At 43.0% G+C, this 26,815-nt stretch overlaps 1 protein-coding gene across 14 annotated transcripts in view; it reads right to left on the bottom strand.

The window, feature by feature from the left end:
• LOC136876392 (ipis-1) overlaps positions 1–26,815 on the bottom strand; it is a 105,817-nt gene that overhangs the window by 66,170 nt on the left and 12,832 nt on the right. For all 14 annotated transcript variants that reach the window (XM_067150314.2, XM_067150310.2, XM_067150318.2 and 11 more), the window contains exons 2-4: positions 19,716–19,828; positions 19,453–19,632; positions 3,305–3,518 (exon numbers count right to left, since the gene is read on the bottom strand). In XM_067150314.2, the coding sequence (XP_067006415.2) occupies positions 3,305–3,518; positions 19,453–19,632; positions 19,716–19,828 (507 nt within the window). The remainder of the gene's footprint in view (positions 1–3,304; positions 3,519–19,452; positions 19,633–19,715; positions 19,829–26,815) is intronic.

The following is a 26,815-nucleotide window of genomic DNA, read 5'->3' as shown; positions in this document are numbered from 1 at the left end:
TTAAGAAAGAAAAAATATGGGAAAGTTACGAAATAAATTTTAATGAGATAAATTACAGTTGTATGAGAAATATTTCACTTAATTTCAACTACCAATTAAGTTTTAAACAAGTAAACAATAAAATTACAATTGCAATTATAATTGGTTCACACAATGTGAGTCTTCAGGAAATCGCCGAAATTCTTTCACATGGGTTTGGAATGAGAGTTAAGTTTTGCAAAGGAAGGGTCATTACTTCATTTTGTGTTAATTTACATTTTATTGTTTTTGGAATAGAGGCATATATTGGCTATCATCACTAAAAGAGATCCCAAGCATTGTTTGCATGCCACATTCGTGTTTTCATCGTTTTCATGGCCAGGTAATTCAAAATATTTAACCGAGCAACGTGGACTGGGGTACGTAACAGTCAGCTTGCATTCGGGAGATAGTGGGTTCGAATCTCACTGTCGGCAGCCCTGAGGATGGTCTTCATGGTTTCCCATTTTCACACAAGGAAAATACCTTCAGTAATGCCACAGTCGCTTCCTTCCGGCCCCTAGACCTTTCCTATCCTATCGTCGCCATTAGACCTATCTGTGTCGGTGCGACGTAAAGCAAATTCTTCAAAATATTTATTAAAATAGAGGAATGGAAATTTCTTAACCACTTCCTCGTCAACTGCAAATTCCGGTTCTATGTTCGACCACGTAGTACACGATTATCTACGGTAAATCTCAAGTGGTAACCAAAACAAGCCTCGAATAAATGAACAAGTGCGCGTCGTATCCTTGGCGTGACGCCTTTCGAATGGTGCGGCTCCAAATTTACCGCTCGATGCGATGTTTATTGATTACTAGAATGCAACGATTACTAAAACGTAACGGTAATTTTTTTTTCAAGAAGTGAACTTTATTTCGTTTTTCTTTCTTTCTTTCTTTCTTTCTTTCTTTCTTCCTTTCTTTCTCTCTTTTTCTCTTTTCTTTCTTGCTTGAACTGTTTACCCTCCAGGGTTGGTTCTTCCCTCGGACTCAGCGAGGGATCCCACCTCTACCGTCTCAAGAACAGTGTCCTTGGAACGTGACACTTTGGGTCCGGGGATACACCTTGGGAGTGGGAGTAGTACTTCGCCCAGACGGCCTCACCTGCTATGCTGAACAGGGGCGTTGTGGAGGGATGGGAAGATTGGAAGGGATAGTCAAGGAAAAGGGAAGAAAGCGGCCGTGACCTTAAGTTGGCCACCATTCCCGCATTTGCCTGGAGAAGGAGAAGAGGGAAGGAAACCACGGAAAACCACTTCGAGGATGGATGAGGTGGGAATGGAGCCAACTTCTACTGAGTTGACCTCCCAAGGTTTAGTGGACCCCATTCCAGTCCTCGTACTATTTTTCAAATTTCGTGGCGGAGTCGGAAATCGAACCCGGGCCTCCAGGGGTGGTACCTAATCACACTAACCACTACATCACAGAGGCGGGCAAGAAGTAAATTACGAGCGGAAATCGCATTTTGTGAAAAGTAACGATTGCAAGTAAAAATTACTAAACAAGTAATCGTTACCAATAATTAGATTATTTCTACTTAATTACTTCCCAGCTATGTTTTTGTGGTAGTTACAAATATTTTATGTATAGAAGTAACCCCCGCACCGTAGAAGGACGGAAAATGCTATTCCCACCAACATTTTGAAGACTCATGAGGAAAAACTGCTGAGAGTGAACCGGAATATCATCACACGCTACGTCACTGATGGAGGGTATTATCAATACTTACTGTAATGGAGTAGGCGTTATTGGGTTTTCTTGAATTAGCAGAACCTACCAAAAAAATCAAATACCCAGCCGAACAGCACTCACTCTTTGGGTGCTCTGGAAAACGTGCTTTATGTTTCATAAAATTTGAATTTCCTAGCAAACATTGGAGCACCAGCAATCAATCTCACTACTTTTATGTCTGTTAGTCTGATTTAGTAAGGTATTCTGATGGTGGCGGTGGTGGTGGTGGTGGTGGTGATTATTGGTTTAAGAAGTACATCTAGGCAACCATCCTCTATTAACTCTAATCAAGGAGAAAGAAGCGGAAGAGATACGACACTTTAAAAGATCAAGAGTTGACCAAGGAAGGTAGATGAAGGGTAAATGAAAGTCAGTAGCCAGGCACAAGTAGGTGGAAACAATGCCAGTACTCACCTAATGTCCCCGTGGTTGCAAACCCAGTTAACATAGTTAAGAGCCACATGGGACCCATTTAGTCACCTCTTACGACAGACAGGTGATCCCTTGAGTGTTATTCTGCCGTTCCCACCCACAAGGGGTTAAGATATTCTGAGTCCACGCAGTTTTCACTCCCTGTTATGAAAGGTGTGAAAATGTCACTGATTGTTCGTGCGTGCATTTCACGAGTGGATCCCCTAGGCTCAAACTTGGCACATCTGTAACATTCTGTGAAATCTCAGTTTCCTTGCAGAAGAATTTGAAACTTCACTTTTCTGAGCCAGTTTCTTAAACGATTTTCGGCGTGATCGCTCAAGTCTTTCACAAATATTTTGAATAGTTTTTCGTTGGTTCACAGCCACTTATTTACAAACTGGACTTGTATACACGTGTCCTACTCCCGAGTAGATGCAGCGCTTCTCAGGTAGGTCTACATTCCCGATGGAGGTGAGCTGCATGTAATATTTCACCCACATATCAGTCCTCCTGCGATTCTTAAATTTCTGGCAGTACTGGGAATTGATCCCGAGCCCCTGAGAACGTAATGTCACTTGTATTTGTTAGCCTGTCTCTTTATGAAAAAGCGAGACCCGAATATTTTAAATCGGGTGCCGTGTTCTCTCGCTCGCTACGGCTCTCCGAGCTGTACTCACGCGAGTGTACGTAATCGAGCACTCAAAGCACGGAGAGAAGTTGCACCATCACGCTAAACTGATAATATTGTTAGGTCTTTCTTTTTGCTATTTTGCTTTACGTCGCACCGACACAGATATGTCTTACGGCGACGATGGGATATGAAAGGCCTAGGAATTGTAAGGAAGCAGCCGTGGCCTTAATTAAGGTACAGCCCTGGCAGTTGCTTGGTGTGAAAATGGGAAACCACGGAAAACCATCTTCAGGGCTGCCGACAGTGGGGCTCGAATCCACTATCTCCCGATTACTCGATACTGGCCGCACTTAAGCGACTGCAGCTATCGAGCTTGGTAATTGTTAGGTCCAGATGAGACCTTAACTTACTTAGTGATGTAGATATTTCCATAAACAGCTTATGATAAGTGGGCTAATTTCCGTTCGTGCGGAGTGAGATGTTTTCACAGCAAAATTTGTAAACTTACCTTTAGGAAGTAGATCTTGGATTTTATCATGAGTCTTCTCAGCAGCCCAGCGGTTTATGGACAATCGAACGTTCTCTGCGTCACCTGCAATGTCGACCTCTTCAGCCACTGACATGAAGTACTGCTCAGTCGATTGTCGGTACTCATCCTTGATTGAAAATCCATGCTGAACGTATATCTTGTTCGCAATTTCCAAAGTAACATTGTCAGTATTCTGGAACAGAATACAATTTTCATGATAGTCACAGAACATATAGAGGTTAAAATTAAAACTCAACACTTGAATGTTGACAGAAACACTGACATTACCACGGTAAAACGAAGTTCCGCGAACAAATAAACTGTTTATTTCCTAAGTAAATTCAATTATGGTGTTCTGAGTATAAAGCTTTGTGTTTGGACTCACTGGAAATGCTGGATATGTAGAGGTTAGGGTTTGTTTGTTAAAGAAGAAACAGTTGTATGCTTAACAACATCACTAAAAATTACAATGTTTTAAGAAAGCCTCGGACCTATGGGATTGATGGTGTCCCACATCAATTTTACAGGCCAGGAATTCCTTGGCAGCAACTTGGCGAACGAAATGGGACTCCCTGTGAAGCTATCTATGTTAACTGGGTTCATGCAAGAAAGAAAGTAGAACTGACTGAATCACGAAGGCGTTTGGATTTGTTAGGAATTAGTGATGTTCGGGTAAGGGGGACATTGAGAAAGAGATAGGATGGTATAAAGTGTTCTTAACAGGTGTGTAAAGGGTAAGGGCAGAGTGTGTGTGGCAGTAGAAGGTTAATGATTATAAATATTATGGAACATGATAAAGATGCTTCTGTGTTTGTGTGTGTGTGTGTGTGTGTGTGTGTGTGTGTGTGTGTGTGTGTGTGTGTGTGTGTGGTGCGCTCATGAATGTGTGTTATTATTAGGACACTGATACAACAGAATTATGTTGATATTACAGTATCAGTACACAAATTCTTACTTTAGCGTACAGAACAAGAACGATATGATCAAGGTCAACCGTTTTACAGTGAATGGTATGTTCAGATAACAATCTAAAATCCAACTTTCGTGGCTTCTTAGAAATTAGATTCAAGAGATCTCTTGGTTTTACAATTACAATTATGCCTCTCTGAATGTTCAAAAGAGCCAACCCATTGAGTCGACTTCCTCTTTTTTATTGTCAGTTATTTTTTTTTCTTTTGTAAAAATTCCATTGGGTTTCCCCACCCCCTATTAACCTCCCCCTGCCTATGCCCCTAGTGTGTGGTCCGTTTGTTCGTACAATTCATATAGTTTCTTTGAGGCACGTAAATTAGTGAATGAAGTGGTCAGATGTAGTGGACGAGGACTGCCACAATGTATTCGCCATATGATGGAGCAGATGTGGATGAAACAGGCCAGTGTTATAAAACACTGAGTAACTTCGTAGTGTAGCGGCAACAGTAAAGATAGCGTAATGCTGATGAGAAATTTCAGTGGAAGGATTGGAAGAACACTGCTCCAAAAACAAATTTTGTCACGTTTTTACAAGTTCCTAACCACGCTGAGGACTAGACGGTTACGCAATAATATGTACTGCTTACATAACAGAGGTATCCACTTTCATCCAGATGTTTCGGAGGCGTTCAGTGTCAGTGGAAAGGTACTTTTATTTACTACTTGCTTTATGTTGCGCCGACACAGATGGTCTTGTGGTGACGATGAGATAGGAACGGGGTAGGAGTGGGAAGGAAGCGAGCATGGACTTAATTAAGGTACAGCTCCGGCATTTGTCTTGTGTGAAAATGGCAAACCACGGGAATCCATCTTCAAGACTGTCGATAGTGGGATTCGAACCCACTATTTCCCGAATGCAAGCTGATAGCTGCGTGATCCAAACCCCGAAGTCACTTCCTTGGTGCTGAAAGGTAAGAGTGCCTCAATTCACAGTGTGTGTGTGTGTGTGAAAGTTGGTATGCGTAGAGGGTCATGTTTTCAAGCCATGGCTGATCGTATGGACCGAAGTAGGCAACGGGGAAATCACTTATCATCGAATGAAGTCTCACTTACACTGCTTGAGGAAGGATACTTGCAGAGGTACGTTACCAGAATGCTGATTGCCCTTCCAGACGCCAACCCTATAAGGCGGGATGTATTCATTCAATATCGCATGGCTATATGGTGGTTCAAAGTGTGAAGTGCTATATGAAGAGAATTGTACTAAAACGAACACACGTACCCAGTCCCCGATCCAGAGGAATTAGGCCTACACGTTTAAAATCCTCGACCCGGTTAGGAATCGAACACGGGGCCCACTGAACCTAAGGCCACTATGTAGACAATTAATGAAAGGAGCCAGACAAGGGTCGATCTATCACTATAAGACTAAAAATGAGGATTAGACAAATCTACGTAGTAGAGTCATTAAGTTGATTAAGTTCGTAGTCTGGCCGTCTAGTGTAGCTTTGTTGCACTATAGCGGAGAGTTTGCAACACAGTATGTTGCGTAGCAATTCACCGCTAGTCCCAGCAAGAGGCAGTTGCATGCATACAGTATAAGGAGAACCACGATCTCTGTTGCGAATGGTAGCTGGACGTCAGCGGCGGAACTTGAGAATGTCGTAGCTTGAGCAAAAATACATTTCAAGTTCTGCCAGAAAGTAGGAAAATCCACTAGCGAAACGTTTGAGATGATGAAGTCGAAATCACCCGGATCAACACGACGGGAAAAAGGACGCGAAAAGACAGGTCACATGACTGTATGATCCTTGAACTGCTAGCGCCAGTCGTCGAACATACTGACTGTACTATGTGCATAGGTGTACACTGTGTTGCCTACACTGTAAGCGCCTGTCCAAGAATCTATTGACTGTTGTACATGAGTGTACACCGTGTTGCCTAAACTATAGGCACCAGTCCACGTACATATTGACTGTAGTAGTGTAATACTCTCAATATTCATTTATGGGACAGAAAAGTGGACCCTTCATGCCGTAGATTTGAAGAGAATCGACTCCTGTGAAACGGGGTGTGAGAACATTATTCTGGATGCCTAGAATAACATTCCACACAAAAGAGATTCTCTGAAGGAGTTTAGTATGAAATCCAGGTTGTTGATAAAGTGCAGACCTAAGATTTTTCTTTTCTTTGGTTATAATATAACTACAGTGTGGTTCAATATTGTGCAAGGTATTAGTTGTTACAATCTCCTCGTTAACGACCGGCACGATTTCGAAGCCTAGTTGGTTGACTGTTTACATTCCTTGTACGTGGAGTGCCAGGATTTCCCCAACTCGAGACACAGCGTTATCAACTCTCCGCTTCAACTACTTAACCTCTGAGAGCGGATAGCGAGGCTGGACAGAACTGCGTACAGTTATGCAACACTGGAGACCTTTATATTTATTCACGAGACACAAGATCTGCACTGAACAAATTTCACTCTTACTGTCAACAGTCTAATTAACGAATGTAAACTTCCATGACAAAATATAAAAAATATAACAAGATCAGGTAGACAGCTTACTAATAACTGTCCAAATCAAAAACCGTGAGAATGTCTATGATCATAGCCAAGTAGTCGTGGATCAAGATGGCGGTATAACCACTTCAAATCCCCTTATCCTAATCCAATTTACACTCCTCTCTAATGTTTTTTTTGTTTGATGCTATATCAAGCTGTTGTCTCCTATTAATAGTGTTAGAGACAGTTGGGACTGGTTGAGCGGAAAAGAACACGGGGAGGGAAGAGTGAGGCAAGATGTTCCGAACGCAAATGCCCATTTAAAATCCCATGGAGTAAACTCAGATCAGCTATCTGTCACTTGATGTGCAGCGGTGACACTTTTATTGCCCTTAATACCTACTGCGAAGACAGATTTCTGAGCTTGGGGTTTCTATTCCTAACAGTTGCAGCAAGGAAGGACATTGCACTGTCTAACTGGTTAATATTGGAGGGGGAGGCTGTTGTCCAAATCGGAGAGCAGTAGTTCAAGAGAGGTTGAATAATCGAGAGGAAGAAGTGTCGAAGAGCAGTGGGATCAGAAATTTCTGTGAAGCGGTGGAGAATGCCTAGTAATTTCATAGCTTTCGTTGTATACGTTTCTATGTGGTTCTTGAATTGTAATTTTGTATCGAATATTACAGACAAGTCACACTGTTGCAACTACGGGAGTGGACTTGTCGAGTAGGAAATATGATGTCGGTGGAGGAGATTTACGTAGTGTTATGGTAATGTGGCTGCATTTTTGTGGATTGGGGATAAGTTTTCATGAGCAGCACCAGTTTGAGAGGACGTTAAGTGAGAAATGGAGAAGAGCTGCATATTCTGAATTCCTGATCTCCATCTTGCAGTCGTCAGCAAAAAGTAGGGTATTTGCTGTTTTGTTGAGTTTGGACGGCAAATCGTCCATAAACAAGGAAAACAGCAAGGGCCCAAGAGCAATGCCTTGTGGGACACCGGAAGTGACTGGTAACTATGATGTTGATGTGCCCGATATTACCACTCTCGCCAACGGTTATGTAGGAAGCCATCAAGAAGGGTCAGACTTCCATATATATTAGATCGTTCGGAGAGTTTGTGGAGCATCAGAGTCTGGTCTGCTGAATCGAAAGCTTTCGCAATGTTTACGTAGCAGATATCGAGATATGATTTAGCTGCAATGGCATGTGATGCAAAATAATGCAGAGTGTCCAGGTTTGTTAGACAAGAGCCACATAGTAGAAAACCATGCTTTGTTGAGATATAGGGCGAGGTGAATGTGAGGAGTAGCTGATTTATAATTTTTTCAAAGATAAAGGATAGTGTGGGGAGAATAGAAAATCGTCGGTAAGATGAAACATTAAATTTGTTGCCTGATGTGAGATGTGGGACAATATTTGCCTGTTTTCAGGTCATAGGAAAGTAGCCCACTGCGAAACATCTGTTAAATAATAGAGAGTGATGCAAAGGAAGGATGCTGGCAGTACTTTTCAAGAAAAGAGGACCTATAGTGTCGGGACCGCAAGCAAGCCGGATTCAGGACCGGCACGCAACTGTCGTTGATAAAGCAAGCATGCTATTGGTCAAGAGCCATCTCATATTTTTTACAGCAGAGGCGACTCTAGACAGTCATACATCTGGTTACTGTCGGGGAGTGGTACTGCTTAACGTTTCAGTCGCCGGCCGTTAACGAGGATATTGAGAGAACTATATATCAAACAATTCTCGCTCTTGATAACATATGTACTGCGGGTCAGTATTTCTCCCGCAACATTAATCACTTAGTAATTTTTTCAGGCGCAATGACGATATGATTTATAAAATGAGCGATATTTTAAATTTAATTTTAATCGAGCTACTACAGTATAGCAATGTCTAGTTATGGAAGTTTTCGGTAGATGGCATTTTCTCAGTATGTTCAACAAAATGGCGGTTGGTTGATTAACATTGCAAGAGAAAGTCAAATGTGTATGGCTGTATTTTGTCTACAATGCCGCGCATATGGGTTACCTTGATTTTATCTCATCATCATTAGAAGTATTAATCCAAAGTTTAATTCAGCAGGCAGCGTACAACATGCCAAAGGAGTGGATAGACTGAAGGCCGTGGTTAATGAGAACAGCAAACAGAGGTTGCAGAATGAACTCGTCAGCTCACCCGCCAAAGACATATCACAAAGTCATTTGTCTATCAAGTTGGGTGTTTATTGAACAAGTGTGTAAAGAATGTAGAAAGAGCTGCCTCTGTGGCTACGGGTAGTAAAAAGGACATCAACCTGCCTGTCGTAAGAGGTGACTAAAAGGGCTCCAGGGGCTCTTAACTTGGTACCGTGGGCTGGCAAGCACGGGGCCCTTAGCTGAATCCTCGCATTACTTCAACTTACTTGTAGTTGCCCCCCTGGTGACCATATCATTAAGATGTCAATTCTATATAAACTGACACCGTGGCTAGCCGGTTCGAGTTCCGCTGGTACCGGCAGGGCAGGAGAGGTGGTTGAATACAATTTCGAATCACTAGATTGCGCGACAAGAGCTTGATTTCAGCTCCAAACTTCTCGACAGTTTCCATATGGTTTGAGTGCATATGAAGCTGTTGGTGGTGATTAAGAGACCCCATTGTGTTGCAGGACAGGAGTAGGCTATTTGCCGACACGACACCCGGTATCACCCTCTTCCCACCTTTATTATAACCATCGAATCAAGATGCTCAGGTTGCCCAGGAGCGTCAAATAGGGAGACCTGTAATACACGAGCCGATCATATTCTCGGATATTCCCGGCACAGACAGCCATGTATACCTTATTCCCATTTCCTGATACGTGGTCGGAGATGAGGTAATGTGAAATTTATGTCATGTTCTTACAGCAGAATGCCCTTCCCGATGTTAAAATCATTTGAGGATGTAATGATCATGAAATGAATGCGGGTGAATGAAACTGGGTAAGGAGATTGAAGTAAACGGCTGTGGACTATGAATAGGAACTGTTATGGCATTTGCCTGAAGTGAAAGTGGGAAATCATAACAAAACCATTCTCAGGAAACCTGACGGTAGGATTCGAAACCAATCATCTCTCGAATGCAGAGCTCATCTCCATAGCTGCGGCAGTTCAGCTCGGCTACTGAAAACCCTTAAATAAATAAATAAATAAATAAATAAATAAATAAATAAATAAATAAATAAATAAATAAATAAATAAATAAAATAAATAAATAAATAAATAAATAAATAAATAAATAAAATTGGGGAAGCTCGCTGGCTCTGCCGCCAGCAGAGTCAGAGGGTAGTAGGGAAATAAAATACCACCGTGAAAAAAGCTGGTCCCTTGACAGGGTTACGGCGAAGACTGGTAAATGACCAGAAACCAGAAAACATCTTGAGGCAACCTCTAGGGCTAACAACCCTCGTTGTAAAAGGATGGGTACCCGTCCAAAGCAAAGTCAAGTCAAAAAGCATGATGGCACAACATTTCAAGAAACATACCCCAGGTGGTAAATCTTCGGAAAAATCCCTCGTCGTGAACGCCACGGCGCACGAGTCTCGTTCGAATTCTGGGGGAGACTCGACATCGTGCAAGAGACGAGTCGGAGCGTCTCGGTGTACCCCGAAGAGTCAAAAACTCAGGTCAAAATCTAAAACCTTTCTAGCAACTTTCAACATAAATTCATTTACAAAAAATGGCAAGCTGAAAACCCTCACCAAAGCTCTTCACGAAAATCAGATATCCATAGTGGCCCTACAGGAAACAAGGTACCCAGATGAAGAGATTTTTGAATCCGAAGGCTACCGATTTTTCAAGAGCAAAGCGCAAAGAGGAATCCTCAATGGAGCTGTGATGCTTGGAACCGCGTTTGCTGTTAGAACCAAGATCCTTAAATCGGTTGCAAATTTCGAACCTGTGAATGACGGATTGTCTATACTCACAATTAAATGCGCGAACAAAACCTACGCCCTAGTTAACGCACATGCTCCTACAAACGATAAGAACAAGTCTGATCCAGACGAAGTTGATAATTTCTGGGACCTACTTGATGAAAAATTAAACAAAATCCCCAAACACCATGTCAAGCTTCTTTTGGGTGACTTCAATGCCCAACTAGGTCGTGAGCAGAAGTACAAGAAAGTTATAGGAAATTACCCTGCTCACAAATGAACCAAACCCAACGGCAAAAGACTGGTGACCATTTGCGAAAATCACAACCTGCAGGTCATGTCGACCCACTTTCGCCATCTACCCAGAAAGCAAATGACTTGGCGTTCTCCCGTCCAAGCTCTCGGAGAGTTCCAAATTGATCATGTTGCGATCTCCAGGAGAAACAGCCCTGAGATTATGAATGTCAAGGTAAAGAAAGGCATCAATGTGGCCTCAGATCATTATATGTCTCTTATCAAATTCAAATCAATTCCCGCAAACACAAGGAAGACAACCAAACAGATCACACGCTTCGACAATGACAAACTTCGGCAAAGGGTCGAGGAGTTCCAGGAGAAGGCTAGACCAAATGACTGTGACTTTAACAACGCCAAAAGTCTCCTTGTTGAGGCCGCCAAAGACGTTGCAGAAATCAAGAGAAGCAAGAAGCATGACTGGTGGAATAGTACCTGCGAATCAGTCCTCCAAGAAAGACTCAATGCGTGGAAACAGTACAACTCTACGAAATCAGAAAATTATTGGGAAACCTACAAAACCCAACGTGCCCAAGCAGCTAGGGTGTTCAGAACTGAGAAACGTAAATACGAAAAATCTCTCATTGAAAAGATAGAACAAAACTTTACGAAGAATGAAAGCAGGGAGTACTACAGAACCTTCAAACGCAAACTCACTGGCTATAAACCACCATCTCTATGCTTTGAGCGAACGGACGGCACACTGGCGACGTCAAATGAAGAAAATTGCAGCATTCTGGCAGATTACTTCAAGAATTTACTTAATTGCTCTAAACCGCAAAACGCCATTGAGACCAAGGAACCCTTACTCAGGTACCCAGATTCCAGACCACCCGACAGAGATGAAATCAAGCGCCACATTGCCCGTCTCAAAAATAACAAAGCGCCGGGGCAAGACTCAGTAGTAGCAGAACCATGGAAATATGCCCCAGAAGAATCACTTGATATCTTGCAAAAGCAAATAGAAGAAATTTGGAACAAGGGACCCTACCCGAAGATTGGAAAATAGCTTTGATCCATCCATTACACAAAAAAGGCAGCATGAAGAACATCAACAACTACAAAGGAATATCTTTGCTACCCGTGACTTCCAAAATTCTATCACTTGCCATCCTAGAGCGTTTGGAAGCACAAGTCAAACATCAAATAGGTGAATACCAAGGAGGGTTCAGAAAAGGTCGCTCAACAGCTCAACAGATCCAAAATCTCAAAACGATCATCAGATATTGTACACTAAGCTCCAAGCAGTATGTGTCTGCCTTTGTGGACTTTAAGAAAGCGTACGACTCCATTGACCGGGAAGTCCTGCTAAACATCTTAAATGAATTTGGAGTTGATTTGAAACTGCTGGCATTAATTAGAGCCACCCTGACCGATACAAAATCCAAGGTGAAGTTCCACGGATGTCTCTCGCATTCCTTTGACATCAAAACAGGAGTCCGACAAGGTGATGGGCTATCCCCGACACTCTTCAACTGTGTTCTTGAAAAGATCATCAGAACCTGGCGGGTGAGATTACAGGAAACCAACTACAGTCCATTGAGAATAGGAACCAAATAGGGGATCACAACAGACTGCTTAGCATTTGCCGATGATATTGCTGTTCTCTCAACCGACATAGAAACCGCTAGAGCTCAAGTTGAAATTTTAAAGGAAATTGCCGAACAAACTGGTTTGCAGATATCGTTTGAGAAAACAGAAGTAATGACTAACATCAAAGAGGCTCCACCAAAACTCCATAAAAAATACGGGGACATCACCCGAGTAGACAAATTCAAATACCTGGGTGAGATCATCATGAAAAATTGACTGGACAAAGAAGCACTTCAGGAGCGAGTACGCAAACTGGAAATAGCCTACCAAACATCCCGCACAATCTACAGCAAAAAATGCCTTTCCCAAAACACCAAGATACGTCACTATGAAACATTTCTGAAGCCAGTAGTTCTATATGCAGCCGAAACCCTGTCTCTAAATGCCAACAAAGGACTCCTTGAAGAACTGGAGAAAAGAGAACGCAAAATTGTGAGAGGAATCTTGGGATCAAAGTACAGAAATGGAATCCATCAAATGAGATCCAACAAGGAAGTCTACAGCAAAATAGAGAAAATTACCGACACAATCAGAAAAAGACGGGCAGGATTTTACGGTCATCTGAAAAGAATGGACAGAAGAAAGTTAACTAAAGAAATTTTTCACTTTTTTGATTCAAACCCCAGAACCACAATTCCCTGGTTTAGAAATACCAAAGAAGGCCTGCAAATGCTACATATCTCAGCTGAAAACGCCTTTAACAGAGATCTCTTCCGCAAGAAAATATTGACGAACGGGCTAAACCGAGACGAGCAACCGAAGAGAAGACACGGTGCCCCTTGGACAGAGGAGCGTAAGCAGGCCCACTCACAAAGAATGAGGGAAATTTGGGCTGTAAAAAAGGCCAAGTTCAGTGTCAAATGCAACAAGACTTAACGTGGTCCTTGATGGCCCCAGCGAATTATATAAATAAATAAATAAATAAATAAATAAATAAATAAATAAATAAATAAATAAATAAATAAATAAATAAATAAATAAATATTCTAGTTTCTGTACATATCGTCAGAATAATTTCAATCTTTCGTTTTCCAATTTGCCTTATTACACTAATTCCCGTGTAATTAGCGACAATTCCTTAGATTAAGTATTCTTCTTCTTTTCCTTTCTCATTAATCTGTTTACCCTCCAGGGTTGGTTTTCCCCTAGGAGTCAGCGAGGGATCACGCCTATACCGCCTCAGGAGTAGTGTCCTGGAGCGTAAGGCTTTGGGTCGGGGGATATAACTGAGAAGGAGCACCTGTACCTCGCCCAGACGTCCTCACCTGCAATGCTGAACAGGGGCCTTGTGGGGGGGAATGAGAAAATTGGAGGGGATATACAATAGAGAGGAAGGAGGCGGCCGTGGCCTTATACCATCCCGCATTTGCCTGGAGGGGAAGTGGGAAACAACGGAAAATCACTTCGAAGGTGGCTGAGGAGGGAATTGAACCCCCTCTACTCAGTTGACCTCCGGGGGCTGACTGGACCCAGTTCCAGCCCTCGTACCACTTTTTCAAATTCCGTAGCAGAGCCGGGAATCGAACCTGGTCCTTCGGGGGGGGGGGGGGAGCGTCTAATCACACCAACTACCACATCAAAGAGGCGGACAATATCACGATCTGAGAAATATTTTTTTTATAATTTTTATAATTTACATCCCTTTCCCTCGTTAGTTTTAACTTCAACCATGCTACTGTGTAAGGTTTTACTTGTACATGAAAGACATATTTACATAATTATACACACATCAAGGCAAACAAAGTAGAAAGAGAACCCTTCATTTTCTTCACTTCTCGACAGAATTCAGGAAGAGGAATTCATTTCACATCCTGACTGAGTTGGTGCATATTTATTGTGAAAGGGGGAAAGAACGATTCACCTTGGCATCTGACAACCGAGACTATGACAGCTGAAGGCGATTGAAAAGAGGTTAGGTAGGCCTACGCTGCCTGTCAGAGATGTTCTAAGTAATGATAGAGCTGTTTACAACGAGCATTAGTTCTCGGAAGAGGTCAGACGATTAGTCCACTCAGCAATAAACTTCCTTCAATTTCCTCATACATTCTCCGCTGTCCTTGCGTTCCAAGAACAAGGCTATCTAACATGTAGACGGTATGTGCCATGGATGGGAACTGCGTGTTTTCGTAGTAGAAGATAATGCTGTTTGTGGTGTCTGAGTTGCAGGAATGTTGGAAACAGTACAAACACCGAGTCCCCAAGGGGAAATAACCCGGCCGGGAATCGAACCGACGACCCTCTGATCCGAACGTCACTTCCCTGACTATTCAGCGAAGCGGTCGGATGGCTATGTAACAATACTGGCTGCACAAGAGAAAGGTATGCAGTTCGAAAAGCGTCATCTTTTACTTTTTACTGTACGTCGCACCGACACACTGGAAGGAACCGACCAATGCCTTTTAATTAAGGTAGAGTTCCAGCATATTCCTGGTGTGAAAATGTAAAACAATGGGAAACCATCTTCACGACTGCCGACAGTGGGGTTCAAACCCACTATCTCCCGAATGCTAATTGACAGGTACGTGACCCAAACCACGCAGCCACGCAGAGCTTCTACCGCTTTAGATACTTCTGCTGATATTCTGTGCACTTCTCGCTTGGAACGAGCTACACAAATCATTAATTTCTCTACCATAGATGTTTTGCTTAAAATTCAATAAGTAGAAAGTTATGTGCCTTACTTTTTCGGGCAAATAAAAATGAAAACAGACACTTCTGCCTATAGCCCGTCAACACCTACAGCCTATTATAAATTTTCCTCGCCCTCTACCGCCGAATCCTTCGCCGTCCAACGGTTTTCATCACCGCAAGTCAGATACGTAGAGCATTCCCTATTGAAAAAGTGGTCTGAACAGGTGGTCAAACGAAAACTCGGGAGGTTTCACCTCAGAACGAGCCCATCGTCAGGGACTACCCCATCACCCAGTTTGACTACATTTTCCTGATAGCATACTGGAACATACATCACTATGTCTACCTATTTACCTCACTGTATGGCCACCACAACGGCTACAACTAGTACCACCTCCACGGATCTCAGCCCCTCAGCTGAAGTAGCCTACCACTCGGCGGTAATGCCAAGTTATGCAGTGCCAGATTGCCAGGCCAGATTCACCCCAACGCCGCCAGCTCCACAATGGAACGCCTCCAAATTCCAGTTTCAATTCACGAGTTTGTCGCCACGTTCTCCGGCTGCAGAGGAACAAGCTCAACAGCACCCATCGGCACCTACCGCAGCGACGAAAACTGACCCACCGCTACCCATGGACGCCTCCGCTCAGGCTATTCCTCCTACAACCACCACCGCCACCCCTACCTCCACTCCTCCCCAGCTTGCATCTTCCGCTGTATCCCGTACTCAACGCCCTATTACTCGCTCCCGTTTCCTCCAACCCGCTCCAGCAAGAACTCATTCATTATTACTTTCCAATCCCTCCCCTGATATCCACTACCCCCACACCATTTTCTCCACCCTACTACGATACAGCATGCACCGAGAAGACATCGTGAATATTCGAAGATCTGCCAATGGAGTCATCATCCAGGTCAACGGGGACACTGCTCCCAACCTTCTCACCACGGCCTTCGGTTCTCAACGTCTCGGATCCAGCACCACCCAACAACCCCTCTCACCTCCACCTATAAAAACTCCACCGCCTTCTCAGTTGCATCATTCACGGCGTAGACCACTCTATTGCTGAAGACACCATCCTCTCCGAGGTCCATGCAGAAGGCATCCCGGCGAAAACGGCACTCCGTATATACATGATACGGATTCTTCTTCCTTCAATAGAGTACGTCGACAGGATACTACTCAGCGGAGTCTCCATTCACCGGCACCATCATAAAGTTGAACAATTGGGTGCACCACTTCCCCAATCCATCAGGTGTGAGAGGTGCGTCGCCTACAACCTACAACCCACCCCTCACTGTACTTCTCAGCGTCCTTCATGTGGACAGTGCAATCAAGTCAACGCTACGCCCAAATGTCCCAACACCCACCAACCACCCCAGCGTCATACCAGTGGAGGCACTCACCCCGTTTACTCTCGCCGTTGCAGAAGCCGGCCTCCACCTTCCCACAATCGCCCAAACCTTGAGACCCCTATTAGCACTATACACACGCCCAAATCGCCCAAACGTTCCCTATTCTCACCATCCACACTTGAAGATCTTGTCCGTTTCATCATTGTCTCCTTGCTCAACATTCACTCCTACAACGGATCCCTAGTCCTCCATCACCTACAGGCCACAGCCAAATCTCCAATTCTCCACTACGCTTTCCGGCTCAAATTCTCATTACAATTTCACCCATCTGGAAACACTGGTTTAACCTCCCATGCTCTCTCGTGTATCTAGTAGGTCTGTAAGTGCATTACAAGAACAATTGTCACATGGTTACATACTGTCTTTTTTCATAACTGGCATCCCAGGCGTCCGATACAAGGGACAATCACTCAAGTTTTGTTAAAGCTGTAAAATCATAATATTCCCCCCACCCAAAAAACTGTACATATGACTTCAACTTTCTTATGTATATACTTGTTTTGTTCTATCATGTCCCTGTATGTATGCTTTTCTTGTATATAATTGAACTAATAAATATCCACCCCGTCCAATCTCTTGGCCAGAGAGAAGGCGTTACCCTATCACCACTTCAGGGTGGGGAATGGAAACGTTTCGTCGTCGTCGTCATGTACCCCCGGGTTGGTAGATGCAGAGTGAGTCTCGGCCTATAAATGGCCACGGCTGGTCCGTGGTCCAAGAGCTCTGCACTCTCTCTGACCGGGCAGCCGAGCAGAGCCACGGCTCTACCGATGCTCTACGCCTCTGCATTCGGGAGATGGGACAGGGCTGGACCTCACGGCTGGCACCAACTGTCGGCTGTCCTCATAATGGTTTCTGTGGTTTTCCATTCTCCTGCACTAAGGCGAATACCGGGACAGTTCTTAGTAGAGGCTAGTGCCACCATCCCCCTCACCTTCTCCAAGCATCTACTTTGTCGTAACACATCTCCCAGCCTGAGAGATGGCGTCACCGTCTAAGAGGACTGCCTCCCCCGTTCAAAGGAGGAATTAAAACATCTTAGTACTATTAGTGGGAGTCTACACCCGGACGGACTTCTGATTCCTCTCTTGAAGTCGGAGATCCCTGAAATGCAAAACACTTCCCTCCTACTTCTCCAAGGGCCTTCTGCACAGGTCCGAAGATGACTTCGCTTTTGGCTTCAACTGCAACACTGTATACACAGTGGTCGGATACAAGGTGAACAGCGTATATGAGTGTTGGAGGGTTGGTCATACTGATGAATAATTTGAAATAAATAATTATCTTGCGCCGTTGTCATTTTATCAGCTACTGAAGTCAGCCAATAGGATCATTTCGCGGCAGAATTCAAAAGGAAATTGCGAGGCGGTGTTGCTAAATCTATCTGTACGTGGATTAAGACCGGGATGAGAAAACTAGTTAAAGAATAAAACTTCGCCAGGGGAGGGGTTTGAACACAGATCTCCGAACTGACAGCACCGCGCTACGGTGACACTGGCTGAAACCGGCGGCGTGTTTGATGCTGATTTCTCGGCATAGCTCTCTAGCCGGTCTTAAGAGGGGACCAGCATCTATGACCGACCAAAAAATTTCAAATTATTTTTCGTTTTGGCGAGGATACAGCTTTGTCAACTGTGTAGAGGGCCGGACGTGTCGTTTCAGGGAGGGCGGCGCCTCTTTTTTTCCTCACCAGGGGGGGACGGCACGGCCGGTCAGTAAGGTAGTTACAAGGGTGGCGCTCACATGTGGATGGGTTTCCCGCCCATGTGAGCGTCCACACTGTAGACTTAGTTTATTTTTATTTTGCGTCCCCCTTGGTAGATTTCGTGTACATATTTTTAATTTTATCTCCTTGTAACGGGAACATGTATTTGGGCCAAAGGCTATAATGTTCTTCAATAAATATTGTTCTTTTAAGATTGAACTTTTATCTTTATAACGGTGCAAAATTTTAGTTAATATCTCCAATACGTTCGGAGTTATAACCAGAAACGTGAAGCCCTATCACGCAATGAAGCCCTTTATTGGTATGTTTGTTGCTTGTTTCCCGTAAGTTTGGTTTTCCAGAACCGTTTCTCTGATAACTCTGAAAAATTCCGGAGTGTTGCTATTCATTTCAGCGAGCCTACTTTCGATGATATTTATCTCACCCCCTCATACCGCCCCCCCACCGCCCCTAAGCGTTCCTGGGGTGTCCTCCCCCCACGTGATTTGTCTCCTGATACCAAAAATCCGGAGTGTACAATTCACCTCGACCGCCCCGAAAACTATGTATTCGACACTATTTTCATTTAATTTTATATATCAGTCCCCCCTCTCCCCCCACCCAAATGGGAGCAGAAATCGGGAGTGTTACTATTCACCTCAGCGACCCCAAAAACTACGGATTCGACACTATTTTCGATTATTTTTTACCTTACCCCCTAACCCCCCACCCCTAAGGGGGCTAGAGGTGGCTTACCCCCACAGTGCTCGTCTCCAGATAGCAAATAATAAATGTTCAAAATTTGATTGAAATTGCTCCAATGGTTTAGGGGATGTGTCATACAAACATACATCCATTTTTATATATAGTAAGATTATATATAATAGCATAGGTTTATATGATTTTTAAATATTTAGGAATATTATTAAGGGGTAATGAGTTTGCGATATTTTCCTTTTAGTAGTCATTTCCATTGCTGGGGAAAAAGAGTTTAATACACCCCATTTTTCTATGTTCGAAGGTGTAGGGTCCCATATCAAATTATTTCTTTCAAATTATTTATCAGCATGACCAATCCTCTAAGGCTCATATACGCGATTGACGTTGTTTCCGACCACTCTGTATAAATACTTTGACACTCATCCGTCAAAAAGTCAATAGATAACACAATATTATATTACCTGCAGTGACTGGAACAGTGCCTTGAATCCTTGAGCCACCTGTAAGCGGTCCTCAGGTAGATGCAAAGCACCAGACACCTGTGTCGCTGTTTCTCCCCTCAGACCTTGCAACAACATAGCGACGACCGCCTCCACACTGAAAGGCGACACCACTAGATTCCCAGGTGTCGCACTCAGCACCTACAAACAAGTTTCCGGGTCATAAATCTCGTAATCATTTCCAAAATACGATATAGACCTTCAAATATCCTCAACATTCCTACCTTGTACAGTGACGTGCTGAAAGTATTAATGCCTTGCACTGCCGCATTAAGTGCGACTTCCCTTTCTGCAGAATCATCGCTGTTGATTGTCGACAGCTGAATTCCGAAGAGGACTGAAAGAAGCAGAAACACTATTTAAAGACCGAAACAAGAAACTCCCTGTAATATTACAAGATTGGAAATTATCAGATACGGTAGCTTTATTAATTTCACATTTGTTTTACGTTGCACCTACACAGACAGATTTTATGATGATAGTGGAAAAGGCCATGGCCAAGACGAGATACCATATTCAAGACTACCGGTAGTAGGATTCAAACCCACCATCATTGTAATGAAAGCTATTACATGGCCCGACCCACAGAACGAATTCGCTCAGAACCCAAATAGTTTTCGTGACATTCATTCATTCATCACCTTCACCACCACCACCACCACCACCACCACCACCACCATCATCATCATCATCATCATCATCATCATCACGAACCTGCAGTGAAAGCTACGTTTTCTCTGCAATCTTCTTCTACCGGTTTTCCCACATATGTGGGGTCGCGGGTGCGAACTGTGTCACATAGGTGGATTTGGCCCTGTTTCACGGCCGGATACCCTTCCTGACTCCAACTCTACAGTATATGGAGGGATTTAATCACTATTGCGTGGTATTGTGGTGTTTTGACTGAATATAAAGAGGAAATCGAACACAAACACCCAGTCCCCGAGACAGAAGAATTAATTAGACGCGATTAAAATCCACGAACCGGCCTGCAATCGAACCCGGGGCCCACTGAACCGAAGGCCTCAAAGCTGACCGTTCAGTCTAAGTCAGATAGAATTCCTCTGCAATGAATTTATTATTTAACAGTTTACATGGAAAGAAAGACATTTCATTACGTGGTACTTATGATATCACATGAATTTTACGAATGTTTTTAAAAAGGGTGGTTTGCAATATTTACTTATTTGCGCTTTAAACTGGGTCGCCATTATGTACGGTATTAAAATTATTTGAAATAAGAATAGAGCCGGTGGTGTGGGTGGAATAATCTCGGTACTGCTATCGATACTGTGTTACGCATTTTAATTTTTCACTTTCTCAAAGTGACTTTGCTTTGCCAGTTCCAAAGCATGCTTGGTCGATATGTAGTATTTGAACGGTAATGTACGGAGTTATCATTTGAAAACGTAAATTTATGTCAGGTAGATAGTTCAATTAGAGTGCATGTGAACTACGAAGGAAGACTTTTACTTGCATTATTTCCAACTGGGAAGTGAAAATCAGGCAATGCTATTTTTAATAAGAACTATACAATATATGAATCTAAACTTTCAGCGTGTTGTGACTATTGTATTACTGTCTAATTATGGTCTTACTAAGTGATTCGAAAGTACCATTCTTAATGTCGAGTCATCTATGGTAATGTTAACTTATAGAGTCCACCTATGTGGCGTAGTGGTCAGTGTGATTAGCTGCCACCCCTGGAGGCCCGGGTTTGATTCCCGGCTCTGCCACGAAATTTGTAAAGTGGTGCGAGGGCTGGAACGGGGTCCAGTCAGCCTAGGGATGTCAGCTGACTAGGGGTGGGGATTCCCACCTCACCCATCCTCGAAGAAGTTTTCCGTGGTTTCCCAATTCTGCAGGGAAATGCCGGGATGGTACCTAACATAAGTCCACGGCCACTTTCTTCCCTCTTCCTTGTCTATCCCCTCAAATCTTCCCATCACCTCACAAGGTCTCTGTTCAGCATAGTAAGTGAGGCCACCTGTGCGAGATACTGGCCCTTCTCCCCAGGTGTATCCCCCGACCCAAAGTCTCACGTTCCAGGACACAGTCCTTGAGAAGGTACAGGTGGGATCCCTCGCTAACTCCGAGGGATAAACCAACCCTAGAGGGTGAACGGATAAAGAAAGAAAGAAAGAAAACTTACAGTGAATCATAAATGTGGTAAATGTTGGTAATATCGTGATATGAGTATTATCATAATACTTTGTTTGAGAGTGTATGGCGATATTATTGAGCAAGTGAAGAGGTTTGTGCAACGATATATTGAGGAAGAAGTAACCATGCGCTGAAAAAGATGGCTCTTACTGCCAGCAACAAGTGCGATGCCCGGGTCCAAAAAATTGTAAATATGAAAAATAAGAGGTTTATGTGTTTCGCAGGTATTTTTTCAGTGGTCTATATAACTTGCGATCCTCGGCCAGACGTGCCGCACCACAGATGTTCAATCTAGTTATACTCTTGATAATGTTCGAACATCGAGTAAGAACTCGTTCACGATCTCTCTTGACGGGAACATACCAAAGAATGATTAGTTTCTCTGTGCTCGCATTCCCATGTCGCTTAGTGTGTCCAAAGAATTGAAAAACCTGAACCTGAGCGCCTTGGGGTGGCAGCTAATCACAATAACCACTACACCACAGAGGCAGTCATAACCGTACATAAACAATTATACATACATAATACGTGGTGTTGCGAATTTGAAGAACAATGATATCAAGTAATGAGATGTTAATGGTTTGATTTAGCTCTTTATTTGTCTGAGAAAGTTAGGCACTCACTTATCGTTAAAATAGGATCAATAGGATTAAAAGAGATATTATTTAGCACTTGCGGTCTTAACAAACTAAATAATAAGCTTTTTAAAATTAAAATAACTTGATCTTGCATGAATATAATAATATTATTTAGTCCGCCTCTGTGGTGTAGTGGTTAGTGTGATTTAGCTGCCACCCCCGGAGGCCCGGGTACGATTCCGACTATTCCACGAAATTTGAAAAGTAGTACGAGGGCTGGAACGGTGTACGCTCACCCTAGGGAAGTCAACTGAGTAGATGGGGTTCGATTCCCATCTCAGCCATTCTCGAACTGGTTTTCCGTGATTTCCCACTTCTCCTCCAGGCAAATACCGGGATGGTACCTAACTTAAGGCCACGGCCACTTCTTTCCCTCTCCTTTGTCTATCCCTTCCGATCCTCTCACCCAACCTGCCGCCCACAAGACCCCTGCTCAGCATGGCAGGTGAGGCCGCCTGGGCGAAGTACTGATCTTCCTCCCCAGTTTTATCGCTGCCCAAAGTCTCACGCCCCCGGTCACTGCCCTTGAGGCAGTAGAGGTGGGATCCCTCGCCGAGTTCGAGGGAAAAACCAACCCTGGAGGTAAAAGTATTAAGATAGATAGGTAGAAAGAAAGAAAGAAAGAAAGAAAGGTTTCACATCGGCAAAGATATCAACGACTTTACCAACGTCTTCCCATTTCATTTTCTATTGGTAACAGAGCCAAATCACTTAGACATTCTTGAGTCATAGAACTTATATGACCGAACTCGATAGCTGCAGTCGCTAAAGTGCGGCCAGTATCCAGTAATCGGGAGATAGGGGGTTCTAACCCCATTGTCGGCAGCCCTGAAGATGGTTTTCCGTGGTTTCCCATTTTCACACCAGACAAATGCTGGGGCTGTACCTTAGTTAAAGCCACAGCCGCTTCCTTCCCATTCCTAGGCCTTTCCTATCCCATCGTCGTCATAAGACCTATCTGTGTCGGTGCGACGTACAGCAAATAGCAATAATAATAATAATAATAATAATAATAATAATAATAATAATAATAATAATAATAATAATAATAATAATAATAATAATAATAATAATAATAATAATACTAGAACTTACATGGTAGTTTTTGATCAGTTTAAATGTAGAAAGCGATCTTTCTTCTTCTGTTACTGTAACAGGCATTGTTAAATAGAATACTTACAGCAAGTAGTACATAGCCTACGTACTTGAGAATATCTAGAAGTCAAAGGTCACGGCCGCTTCCTTCCCACTCATAGCCCTCTCCTAACCTATCGTCGCCAGAAGGCCTCTCAGTGTCGATGCGACGTTAAAAAGCAATAGCTCTTGAGACCGATTTTCTACGACTGATCCTCAAGGTGAGAATCTCAAGATAAACTGTTATTAAGAAGTCCGTCTCCGTAGCGTAACGGATAGCGCTATTAACTCTCATCCTCTGAGACTCAGATTCGATCTCCGGCACTGCCAGGAATTTAGGAATGGCAGCAGGACGCTGGCATATAGTTAAAATGGTACAAGCAGTTCGCATCCATTGTTCATGAAACTAGCTACACCACATCGGGACGGTTGTTTACATTTGCCCGGCTCCATCGCTAAATGTCCTGGCCTTTGGTCCAAGAGGGTTCCGGGTTAGATTCCCGGCTGGGTCGGGGACTTTAACCTTAATTGTTTGATTCCGATCGAACCCATGAACCTCTGAACTCAAGACTGCTTTTTTTTTTTTTTTTTTGCTCTTTGCTTTACGTCGCACCGACACAGATAGGTTTTATGGCGACGATGGGACAGGAAAGGGCTAAGAGTGGGAAGGAAGCGGCCGTGGCCTTAATTAAGGTACAGCCCTAGCATTTGCCTGGTGTGAAAATGGGAAACCACGGAAAACCATTTTCAGGGCTGCCGACAGTGGGGTTCGAACCTATTATCTCCCGAATACTGGATACTGGCCGCACTTAAGCGACTGCAGCTATCGAGCTCGGTCTCAAGCCTGCTATGATTACTATTTACCAAGAAGTCTTTCATCATCATTGGCTTTGGTGATAGGATCATATCAGACGAAGGGAGGAAGGTAAGAAGGTAAGAAAAACACAGCGGACAAAGGCCACAATTTTAAACTTAACTTTGAATGAATCACTTGTCGGAGCAGCAGAGTTGGACAGGGCGATAGTATTGAAAACGCTAATTTTCATAGCATACTCGCAACAGTACACATCTTATCAAGCTCTAAGATAACAGGTTACAAGCCTGTCATTAAGACCAAGTCGTCGGAATAAGGCAAACTGCTTACTGTATTTCAACCCATCTGAATTCATCCCTGCCATTTAACGTACAGTACGTACACACATATTCATTATAGACTGTTATACCTTCCAGCGTTTAGTCTGCAAGCCTCTGTGAATTTACTAAACGCCGCCACAAATCTCTATTTATAACTAGCCATGTGGCATTATTTAATTCTATACTTCTTATCTTTAAATCATTACAAACTGAGTCTAACAATCGCTGTATTTTTCTTCCTTTACTTCTCTTACTCTCCATTACAGAAACCAGTATTCTCCTGGGTAACCTGTCCTCCTCCATTCGCCTCACATGACCCCACTACCGAAGCCGGTTTGTGCGTACCGCTTAATCCATCGAGTTCATTTCTAAATTAGCCTTTATCTCCACATTCCGAATACCCACCTGCCATTGTTCCCACCTGTTTGCACCAGTGATCATCCTCACTACTTTCATGTCTTTTACCTCTAACTTATGAATAGGATATCCTGAGTCCACCCAGCTGTCACTCCCGTACACCAAAGTTGGTCTGTAAACAGGTCAATGTAAAGATACAGTATGGCCCAAAATAACGTATACCGAAACTTGGCAACACTGTGCTGTGGGACAAACGGGTAAGCAGATGTTTTGTCGGACCGCAGTTTGTCCTTGACTTGCCACCGACGTAATCGCAGTCCGTGGTGGTTAACAATGGCTCTAGATTTGGTGGAAGAAAGATTTGTTGTAGAACATTATTTCCGGTCATGGTCGATTAGGGAGACGAAATGTGAAGATTATGCTAGAACGTTTTCAAGAGGAATTCCATAAACGCCCTCCCACAAAGAGACCAGTGCTAGAGCTGGTGTAAAAGTTTAGACAAACCGGAAACCTGTCTGTCTGAGCAAGTTTTCATTCCCCTCCCTGTAGGGGTGGGGCGGTCCACCTAGTAGGTTACGTCTTCTCTTTGTCCAGGAGATTGAGCGGCGTGGAGGTGGTATGTAGGGTGAAGGGTGTACGTTGGGGAAGATTTGAAGACATAAAGAGGAGTAGGGAGAGAGATACATGGTGGCTAAGTGTGCTGTTGAATCGTTTGTCTACAAACAAATTAAAAGTCTTTTGCTGGCTTGAAGTACTGTATTTCGCTAACGTAAATTATCGGCTGCCAGCTATTCTTGGAGTGTAAGAGATCACTCTTTCGGTGGTACATTTAAGCCAACAAATTTGAAGTTACAAACTTACACGTGAAATGTTTCTTCATGGCTTATAGAGTATATAACAAACACTTCTATAAAACTTAATTTAGTAGCTGACATTTTTTCCTTGATGAATAATTAAGGACGAAATACATTGATCTGGGTTATTTGTGAACGTTGGTTTTTATGACTATCTGGATACCGTAACTTAACATAAAACTGTTCTTTTGTGTTTCAAAAAGTTTTCTTTTCCTTTTGTTCTTTTTTCCGTTTACAATTTGTTTTATTTTTATTTGTTTTATTAATTGTTTGTGTATTTTTTTGTTTTTCTCCCTTTTTCTTCCTTCTTTCCTTCTTTTCTCTTTTCTCTTCTTTTCTTCTTGCTTGATAATTATAGAAATATTAATAGTAGACAGGGAAAATCCACCGCGTTGTTCATTATTGGGTTTTATGGGTTTCTGATTACATAGATAGAAATATTACATTATAATATTCTAGGAGAGAACAAATAATTATCTTCCTACTTTTCGTAACCCATGAAAGAGTAGACAATATTGTTATGATGTACGTGGTATATAATTGTTTAAGGATTTTGGCATATCGATATTAATCCTTATTTTTTTAAATGATGGTATATAAGAAATAATGATCCGGATTCTAAACATCTAAAGTGAACTGAAATGGGTAAGTTAATCTTGGTTATATGATGAAAATATTATTTCTAAAATGAAGTGGAATAATGTCGTCTATGCCCGGAATTCTTTCACGGGTTAATTAGAAATATAAGGTTCCAACATTTTTACAGTTATAGGCAATTTAAATTATAATGAGCTATTCACATTTTAAAACAGGTGATGTTTGGTGTTGTAAACATTAATTTCTGTCGCTATTGCTATAGACATATTTACAAATTCACTACGGGATCGTAATGTGTACAACTACACACTCTATTGCAGGACCTCTCAGGGTGCATGCACTGTGTACGGTGCAAAAGACGACTTCGCTTGGTTGACCAGAGTGCAGACCCCCACTCCTCGATTTGGAGCAATAGCGCTTACTCTCTCTTTCCTCACGCCTGTCTTG

This window comes from Anabrus simplex, chromosome 6 (assembly GCF_040414725.1).
Source record: "Anabrus simplex isolate iqAnaSimp1 chromosome 6, ASM4041472v1, whole genome shotgun sequence".
Lineage (NCBI taxonomy): Eukaryota > Metazoa > Arthropoda > Insecta > Orthoptera > Tettigoniidae > Anabrus > Anabrus simplex.
Note: the sequence above shows the minus strand (reverse complement) of the source record. Positions and strands in the feature narration are given on the sequence as shown.